General features: G+C 39.8%; 1 protein-coding gene across 1 annotated transcript; it reads left to right on the top strand.

Moving 5' to 3' along the window:
• The first annotated feature begins 226 nt into the window (after window positions 1–226).
• Window positions 227–735, top strand: LOC128568869 (cytochrome c oxidase subunit 5B, mitochondrial-like). Its single transcript, XM_053566824.1, has one exon. It carries the CDS (start codon window positions 256–258, stop codon window positions 646–648), a length of 393 nt encoding a protein of 130 aa, XP_053422799.1. The 5' UTR covers window positions 227–255; the 3' UTR covers window positions 649–735.
• The last annotated feature ends 9,851 nt before the right edge of the window (window positions 736–10,586 follow it).

The following is a 10,586-nucleotide window of genomic DNA, read 5'->3' as shown; positions in this document are numbered from 1 at the left end:
GCAGGAGAAAAGAAATAACAAAGATCAGAGCATAACTAAACAAAAGTGAAACAAAGGGCAGTGCCTGTGGCTCAAGGAGTAGGGCACCAACCCCATATACCAGAGGTGGCAGGTTCAAACACAGCCCTGGTCAAAAACTGAAAAAAGAAAAAAAAAAAAAAGTGAAACAAAGAATGCAAGTATCAATTAAAAAGTTTGTCCTTTGAAAAGATGAAGTTGGACAGCCTGTTCCCGGAAGTGCTGCTGCTTGTGGTTATGATGGCTTCAAGGTTACTTCGTAGAGCTGGAGCTCTGGCAACACAGGCCCTGAGAGCCCGCAGTTCCAATGCTTTGGCTGCGGTGGGCTCCATGGCGTCTGGAGGTGGTGTTCCTACTGATGAGGAGCAGGCGACTGGGCTGGAGAGGGAGGTCATGATGGCAGCACGGAAGGGACTGGACCCATACAATATGCTACTGCCAAAGGGAGCTTCAGGCACTAAGGAAGACCCTAATTTAGTCCCTTCCATCACCAACAAGCGAATAGTGGGCTGTATCTGTGAAGAGGACAACAGTACCGTCATCTGGTTCTGGCTGCACAAAGGCGAGGCCCAGCGATGCCCTAATTGTGGAGCCCATTACAAACTGGTACCCCACCAGTTCGCACATTGAGGCTCCTGCACTAATTTACTCAAAATGTGCTGTAAAGTTTCATTTTTCCAATAAAGACTAGCCATGGCATTGGCTCCTTCTCCCATAGGTGGCTGGTCTTATTTTTTTCCTGTATTTTTGAGTAGGCATGGAATAGACTTTATTTTATTTTATTTTTTTGAGACAGAGTCTCACTATGTCACCGTGAGACTCTGTCACAGTAGAGTGCCATGGAATCTCAGCTCACAGCAACCTCAAACTCTTGGACTTAAGCGAATCTCTTGCCTCGGCCTCCCAAGTAGCTGGGACTACAGGCATCTGCCATAACACCCAGCTAATTTTTGGTTGCAGTTGTCATTGTTGTTTAGCAGGCCTGGGCAGGGCTTGAACCCTCCAGCCTCATTGTATGTGGCTGGCTCCCTACTCACTGAGCTACGGGTGCCAAGCCAGCATGGAATATTCTTATGTTGGAAATAAGTATCTGTTACTACTAGCTTGCCTTCCAGTTAAAGTGTACAACCAGTGTATTGTGCTTAGACTAATAAAAAAAGACTGACAACCCCCCCCCAAAAAAAAAAGAAAAAGAAAAGATGAAATTGATAGACAACTAGTTAGATTTGCCAAAAAGAAAAAGTAGAGCGAGAACTCAGATAACCTTAATCAGAAATGGAAAAGGAGACATTACAAGTGAAACCATAGAAATACAAAAGATCACCCAAGACTACTATGAACAAATAAACCAGAATATATAGAGGAAAGGGATAAATTTTTGGAAACATACAACCTTCCAAACTTGAATCAGGAATAATTAGAAATCCTCAGCAGACCAAGGAAGAATAGCGAGATTAAATCAATAAAAAAAAGAGAAAAAGTCCAGGATAGAGAGATTCATAACCTCATTCTATCAGACATTCAAAGAACTGATATCAATCTTACTGAATCTGTTCCAAAAGATCAGGAAGAAGGGAATCCTCCCTAACCAATTCTTTAAAGCCAATATCACCCTTACACCAATGACAGAAAAGGACACAAAAACAAAAAAGAAAACTACAAAGAAATATCCCTGATGAACACAGGCATAAAAATTCCTAGCATATCAAAAAGAAAATCAATCACAATCAAGGGGGTTTCATCCTAGGGAAGCAAGGATTGTTCAATATAGGCAAGTCATGGGAGAAAGGAGATCAAACTATCCCTGTTTGTAAACAACAATATCTTATTTCTTGAAAATCCTAAACACTTCACCAATAGACTCCTAGAATTGATAAATAAATATAGTAAAGCCTCAGTTACAAAATCAATGCACAAAAATCAATAGCAATTCTATATACTTAAAACAGTCAAGCTGAGCATCAAATCAAGAATTCAAAGCAATTTACAATAACTGCAAAGGAAATAAAATATCTAAGAATATACTTTATCAAGGAGGTAAAAGGTCTATACAGGTAGACCTACAAAACACTGATGAAAGAAATCATTGATAACACAAACAAGGTGGGAGACTTGCTTGTGGGTTAGAAAAATCAACCTTGTCAAAATGTTCACACTGCCCAAAGTGATTGCAGATACAACACAATTCTCATCAAAATACCAAGATTAAATTTCATAGCTCTAGGGGGGGAAATCCTAAACTTCATATGGAATCAAAAAAGAGCCTGAATGGCCAAAGCAATCTTCAGCAAAAAGAACAAATCTGAAAGTATCACATGACCTGACTTAAAATTATACCACGACGCTGTAGTAACCAAGACAGCATGGTACTAGTTTAAAGGTAGAGAAATAGACCAATGAAACAGAATAGAAAAAACAGAAATAAATCCAGGTAGCTGGCTCAGTGCCTGTAGCTCAAGCAGCTAAGGCGCCAGACACATACACCAGAGCTGGCAGTTTCAAATCCAGCAGGGGCCTGCCAAACAACAATGACAACTACAACCAAAAAATAGCCAGGTGTTGTGGCAGGCACCTGTAGTCCCAGCTACTTGGGAGGCTGAGGCAAAAGAATCGCTTAAGTCCAGGAGTTGGAGGTTGCTGTGAGCTGTGATGCTACATCACTCTACACCCAAGGTGACAGCTTGAGGCTCTGTCTCAAAAAAATAAAAAATAAATAAAAAAGCCAGGTAGCTATGACCAACTGGTTTTCAACAAAGCAGATAAAAACATAAACTGGAGGAAGTGTGCCTTATTCAATACATGGTGCTAGGAAAATTAGATAGCCACATGCAAAAGAATGAAAGTAGATCCTATCTCTCATTACATATAAAAATTAACTAAGGATGGATTAAAGACTTAAATGTAAGACCTAAAACCATAAAATTCTAGAAAAATATGTAGGAAAAACTCTCTGGACATCATTCTAGGCAAAGAACGTATGACTAAGATCTCAAAGTCAAATGCAATAACAATAAAAATAAGAAAGTAGTACTTAATTAAAAAGTTTCTGCACAGCAAAGGAAATAACAGTGTAAATAGACAACCTATAGAATGGCAAAAAATATTCACAAACTATACATCCTACAAACGAGTAATATGTGGATCATTATGAAAGTTTTGAGACAGACTGTACCTTCAGTCCATTATTTCACTTCCAAGAAACACAGTTAACAGCATCCTTTGTTTTTTGTTTTTTGTTTTTTGTTTTGTTTTGTTGGTTTTTTTTTTTTTTGTTTTTTTTTTTTTTTGAGACAGAGCTTCACCTTGTTACCCTGGGTAGAATGTCATGGTGTCACAGCACACAGCAACTTCAAACTCTTAGGCGTAAGCAATTCTCTTGCCTCAGCCTCCCAAGTAGCTGTGACTACAGGCGCCTGCCACAACACCCAGCTATTTTTTCGAGACAGGGTCTCACTCTGGCTCAGGCTGGTCTTGAACCTGTTAGTTCAGGCAATCCACCTTCCGAGGCCTCCCAAGTGCTGGGATTATAAGCATGAACCACCACATCCTGCAACAGCATCCCTTCTGATTCACCCATGCAAGTTTTAACTTGCTTGGCTTATCAGTATTGCTAGGAGGGCTTCATTCGTTTCCTTCTGTGAAGATTTTACATATCTTGAGTTTTTTGTATCTCAAAACTTTCATAATGACACATGTATCCAGAACCTACAAAGAACTCAAACAAATCAGCAAGAAAAAAACACATGTTCATCAAAAATCAGACAACAGACACGAACAACATTTTTTCAAAGGAAGATAAACAAATGGCCAAGAAATATATGAAAAAATCCACAGCATTACTTATCATAAGGTAAATTCAAATTAAGCCACAATGACATACTACCTAATCCCTATCAGAGTGGCTATTCTTAAAAAATTAAAAAACAATAGATGTTGGCTTGAATGCAGTGAAAAACGAATGCTTATACATTGTTGGTGGAACTGTAAACTAATACAACCTTTATGGAAAACAGTTTGGAGATTCCTTAAAGTACTAAAAGTAAACCTGTCGTTTAATCCAACAATTCCACTACTAGGTATATATCAGTCATTGTATCAAAAAGACACCTGCAACTGTATGTTTATCACAGCACAATTCACAATTGCAAAGATAAGGCATCAACTTAAGTGTCCATCAATGGAGGAACAGGTAAAGAAAAGTGTTACATATACACCATGGAATATTACTGAGCCATAAAAGGGTCAAATAACGTCTTTTGCAGCAACTTGGATGGAACTGAAGGACATTGTCCTAAGTGAAGTAAAACATGAATGGAAAACCAAATACTCCATACTTCACTCGTAAGTGGGAGCTAAGTTATGCATACATATGGGCATACAGAGTGATACAATGGACATTAGAGACTTAGAAGGGAGAGAAACTAATATTGGGTATAATGTATACAATTTCGATGATGGGTACACTAAAAATTCAGACATCATCACTATATAATTTATCCATGTAACCAAAAATCACTTCTACCCCTACATCCATTAAAATATATATACTTATATATCCTTGAGTTTGAAAATTCAAACTCAAAGAGATACTACTTCACATCTGCCAGATAAGCAAAAACTACAAGTCTAACCATATCAAGCACTGGTGAGTATGCAATGGAAACTCCCGTACAGTGCTAGTGGGACTATAAACTTTTATAAACACCTTAGACAACAATAAGCATAAAATAGAAGGTACATCAATTCTCCAACCAACAATTCTGTTCCTAAATGTGCATGTTGTCCATGCATGTATACAAGAAGTATATTGATAACATCGTTTGTAATCGAAAAATTAAAACAAAATATGAAACAACCCAAATGTTCATCCATGATGTCATAGATAAATAGGTTGGAAAATATTTATTCAACGGAACACTGTACTACAGTGATATAATATAAAAGGAGCATGTAGGTGTCTTCAAAAACGATTGATGATGTTATAATTCAGCTGATGGTGAGTATGCAGTTACCTTATTAGCACTCTTTATCCTGTTGTTACATGCAGTCATGTGCATGTATATTTTACTATATTTTCTGAATACCAGCAAAGAACAAAAAAAGAAACAAGAGCTAAGTGAGCATACGCATTTTTGTGTTTTCTGTATTATATTTTTCAGATTCTGATAGGTCTGTGACCTGGCTCAATTCTTCATACAGTGGAATAGAAAAGAGAAAAAGTTCAACCAGCTCAATCAATGTGGACTATCAAAAACTCAGGTCACTGGGACCATAAAGTGTATTTAGAAGACAGGCCTGGATTAACCAACTGGTTTTCAACATAGTCTGACACATTTCATGCTACAAAGGCATATGCCTTAATCTTCATTCTATCAATCACTGGATTAATCTACTACAAGTGGGAGTGACTAGAGGGCCACAGATCCCTTACCACCTATTTCCTGAGTCTCCTCAAAAGATCTTCACAAGTTTTGCCAAAAGATGGATAAGGAAAGTACCTTGGAACCTGGATGATTTTTTGGAGACTGTTTTCTTTTCTTTTCTTTTCTTTTTGTTTTTGAGACAAGTCTCAAGCTGTCATGCTTGGTAGAGTGCTGGGGCATCACAGCTTATACCAACCTTCAACTCTTGGGCTTAGCGATACTCTTGCCTCAGCCTCCCAAGTAGCAGGGACTATAGATGCCCACCACAACACCTGGCTATTGTTTTTGTTGTTGTTGCAGTTGGCATTGTTGTTTTAGCTGGCCCAGGCCAGGTTCAAACCCACCAGCCTTGGTGTATGTGGCCTTCACCCAACCCACTGAGCTACGGGCACTGCCCCAGGAGCCTGTTTTCTTAATCAGGAATTTGTGGATGGGCTCCAAAGTATCCAAGAAGTTCCTGAAAAATGTATGCAAAACATGGCATTCATGTAAATGTGTGTATGTTTAGGGGAAAAGTAACTGTTACTATCATTTGCATTTCAAATGTGACCTTCTGAAATGGTGCCAGACTGCTACCTTAATGGAGCAATCAAACATGCCCATTTGCCTGGGACTGTTCTAGTTTTAGACTGAAAGTCCTGTGTCCTGGGAAACCCCTCAGTTGTGGAACAACAAAAATAGTTTGTTACCCTAACACATGGTTTCCAGATAAAATGCAGAACATACAATTAAATTTGAATTACAAATAATGAGTGCTTTCTTTAACATAAGTATCCTGAGCAATATTTACTATTTATCTAAAATTCAATTTAACTGAACATCCTGTATTTTTTTGCAAAATCTGACAACCCTGACCTAATAGAATAATTTACAGTCATAGGAATAGGCATACCAGTAGCAATAACAGTAACTAGCCATCACTGTTTTCTTTATGCCAACACAATTACTTATTCAATCCTAGCCACATCATAAGAGGTTAGGATTATTGTCATTCCATTTTTATGGATGCAATAACTAAGGATGAAAGAGCTAAAAAAAAAAAAAACTTGCTTAATATCATATAGTTAATAAAGGACAAAGTCAAATTCAAATTCACCAAAATCTGTTCTATAAAAAGGGAAACAGGGCAAGTTATATCCCAAGATGTCAACAGTGGCTCCATTTGCCAGCTGGACTCCCCTTTAAATTAACAATCAACCCCAGGCTCTGAAAGCCGGGAAGAGGCTATTCATGGAGGTTTACAGACAGGGAGCATTAGCTTTGACTGAGGCTTGGGAAGCATCCTGTTTCCCAAACTCTGCTCTAACTCCCCCACTTTTCTCACAGGCTTTATCAGGGAAAACTTCCCTAATGTCTTTCAGTCCATGAGAGTTGACAGCCACTTCTTACACCAGCTGAAATTAATTTGCCTCTTTGAGTGGTTTCCTGTTCCCAAAACCTATTAGCACTTTGCCCAAATATTCTGCAGGTTGAAATGGGACTTGTGTGAAAATTGACAGGCTGTCTTGATTTGCCCAGAACTGAAAAGTTTGATTTAAAGTAGTAAAAGTGGGAAAGTCCCTGGAAAACTGGGAGAGTTGATTACCTTACTTGCCTGACAAATTAACTATACACTTTCATTAATATTATCTCATTTGATCTTCAACACAACCCTGAGACAGATCCCATTTTACAGACAAGGAAACTGAATCACAGAGATATTCAGCAATTGCCTAAGTGTGCATGGCTATGAACCCCAGAGCTAAGCCTACCAGATGAGTCTCACTCCAAAGTGATTGCACTGGAGTCTGCGGTCAGACTGCCTGAATCTAAACCCTGACGCTGATCTTGGGTCAGTCAACCTCTCCTAGTATCCCATTTCCCTTACTTGCAAAAATGAGAATGATATTACAACCTACCATCCCATGTTGTGAAGACTGAGATAATGCCTTTAAAGCGCTTAGCACAACACCTGGTGCTTAACAAGGATTTGCTAGTGGAAGCTACCATTACTCCATCCTATTGCTAAAAGAATGAAGCATGGAAACAGGTTTGCCTTCTTTGACACCAACCTCACAGATTAGGAATGTCCTCGAAAATGCCCTTGTCTCCTCTTTCAACTGGCTATGTTCACCTATAATCAAAGTTCTTTCCTAAATATTTTTAAAAGCTTCATTTCAACTGTTACTATCTTTTGTGAGTCTCATATTCTGATGACAAGCCACATCCTTTTATTTAACACAGCTGTATCTTTCATAAGCCCACAGGGAATTGAGAGTTTACTGAAAGAATAAATTCACCTCGACCCCACCCTGAAACTGGGTGGGCACAAGGACCATATCTGATTCATCCACCTCTGAGTCACCTTTGGTGCCCAGTTAATCCGGGTGTTCAATAAATACTTGAATTCATTAAAATAGTCTATATTGATTCTACCATTATCCATCATTTTTAGTTTTTTTTTTTTTTTTTTTTTTTTGTAGAGACAGAGTCTCACCGCACCGCCCTCGGGTAGAGTGCCGTGGCGTCACACGGCTCACAGCAACCTCCAACTCTTGGGCTTACGCGATTCTCTTGCCTCAGTCTCCCGAGCAGCTAGGACTACAGGCGCCCGCAACAACGCCCGGCTATTTTTTTTTTTTTTGGTTGCAGTTTGGCCGGGGCTGGGTTTGAACCCGCCACCCTCAGCATATGGGGCCGGCGCCCTACTCACTGAGCCACAGGCGCCGCCCATTTTTAGTTTTCTATCTGAAATAAACCACCCCATTTTGTCATTTTCTCCTTGAAAATATGGCTATATGCTAATGAGTCTTGTTTTACAATAATTTTTAATCCTCATCTTATATAGTTCCTAAATTTCAAAAGTTTACAGTCAGGCAATGCTGTTAACCAACCCAATCATAAGAAGAAAAGTATTCCAAATAAGCAGGAATCAAGGAATGAAGGAAGGTGAGAGAAGAAATACCAAGCCGGAACTCAGAGGAACTGAAGACCGGATTTGTCATTAACCATATTTGCCACTAATTGGCTATGTGTCTTTGGGAAAAAGAAAGGGAATGAAAACATTTGCACAGCCCTTGCTATGCCAATTCTGTATTAAACACTTCTTACAGACTTTGAAAAATGTAATTCCCTGCCAAGAAGCTATTTCTACGCCAGTTTTTTTAAGTGAAGAAACTTAAGCTCAGGGAATTTGGGCATTTGACCCAAATTATACCTAGCAGGAAAGTTAAAATTTGAACCCAGGCTTTTTGACTAGAAGCATAAATTTATTTTTCTCACCACCACCAAGTTCCTCCCTAAAATATGAATTTGTAATAAAAAAACTGTCTTGTTTAATCAGCCTCTAATATATGGGCCCAACAAGCTTCCCTGGAATCAGTTAATGTTATCAATTTAAGCCCTAGTTCCCCACCCCCCAGGTGAAATGAGGTTGACCTAGATGATGCCATTCACATTTAAATCCTCTGACTTCGTGTCCAGAGATTGACTCTAAAAAGAGAGGCTGCTAGTTGGAACCCTCAGAAGAAGGCAGCCTGTGTGTTCAAGCATCCATCCTTCTAGCATTATCAATCTGCCACCTTAAAATGCTAATTGCAAGGGAAGAACTGTGGAACTAATTCCATGTATCATTCAAGGAAAGGCATCCAGGTAGCACCAAGATACTAGAGAATCAAAATCAACATGATTGCCTGTCCTGGAGTGTGTCCTGGCATGAAAACAGGAAAGGTGTTCTTCCATGACAACCCTTTAACAGGTTGTTCATTTCAAACATCCCAACAGAAAGGAAGCTCTTCTCCCCATTTGCTTCTGGTGTTGGCTCTGTCCAATGTATAAGACACATTGGCAGCTTCCTCCATCCCTCCAGGAGCCCATCAAAAAGTAATAACCCTGACACCTTGGGGCTGGGGAAATCTGTTGCTCACAGAATCCCCACCCAGCTCTGAAGGATTGGCTGACTTGAATAGAGGAAGCTAAAATAATGCTCCAGTTGGCTTTTTCAGAATCTTGACTAATTGAACCATCTGGTGGAGGACAAAAACCATGTCATTTTGGGCAGGATGATCTTAAATAAGCTGCCATCTTGTGCAGTATAAAAAAGACTATTGGCATGTTGGTGGTGGCTACAGGGAAACTTACCACGTCTGCCAGAATGGACTTTGATGTGGAAGATCATGAATGTAAAATCATCCTTTTGCCCTCTTTCACCTGGGCTCTGAAATCTATGCTTACTTCTTTTTCACATCCACTGCCCAAATAAGGACATTTCTAGCTCCCTCTTTTTGTGGGGTTCCTTTATTAAGAACAAGCCTAACACATTATCAAAATAGTCACCTACATAATTCAATTTTCAGGGCCCTTCCAAGTCCTCCTGTCTTAGGCCCCATGCCTGCCACTCACCAAAAAATATATTAAACACCAGCCCATGACAGTGACTGACAATCCCATTATTGTATACGTCCTTTGGATTAAGCTCAGAAAGGAAGATTTGTGGGTAAGGGATTTGTTAAGGAAATGCCCCCAGGAGAAATTGGCAAGGAAAATGCAGGAAAGGGAGGAGGCCAAGAAAAGGCCTGATTTCTACCCAATTCTCAGCCTGATTCCACACATAATGGTGGAGAGTAAGTTGTGGACCTCAGAGTTTGTCTTAATTTGAGGCAAGGAAGCTGGACTTTTATGCCTCTGCACAAGTCAGTCCGTTATAACTAAGAGCAGTCCCTGGTGAGGAAAGCCCCAGGCATTTCTATCTTTCTGGGACTTTGAGCAAAGCCAAAAAGTGTCCTTTAAAGGAATGAAAAAGGAAGGCTGTAGAAAGGGGAAGGAAGGTGACAGGGATCCAGGGGGGGTCTGGGTGGAGCCTGATGGTGTTGGCTACACACAGGATGTTTTCTCAGCCTTCAGTGAGTTAGTGCAAAATAACCAGGTTAACCTTAAAAAAGAAAAAGACCCAGCAGAACAGTGCAAGTGGCAGGAAAGTTAAATGCCAAAAAGTAGAATATCTGTGCCTCCTCCTAGCCGTGGGTCTCCTTGAAATCAAGAGCATGGAAATTGAAAATGCCAACACACCTCTGCAGAAGCTGGCAAGTGGAGTGTGATGCCAACACCAGATGGACCACGGCCAGGAGGTGCACACAACCAACTTTTCTCAAATGCTCATGTGAGCTA

The sequence above is a fragment of the Nycticebus coucang genome, chromosome 17, assembly GCF_027406575.1.
Source record: "Nycticebus coucang isolate mNycCou1 chromosome 17, mNycCou1.pri, whole genome shotgun sequence".
NCBI classification, from domain to species: Eukaryota; Metazoa; Chordata; class Mammalia; order Primates; family Lorisidae; genus Nycticebus; species Nycticebus coucang.
Note: the sequence above shows the minus strand (reverse complement) of the source record. Positions and strands in the feature narration are given on the sequence as shown.

Excerpts from the sequence above, each read along its gene's own strand:
- LOC128568869 (XM_053566824.1), top strand. The coding sequence starts at position 256 with ATGATGGCTTCAAGGTTACTTCGTAGAGCTGGAGCTCTGGCAACACAG.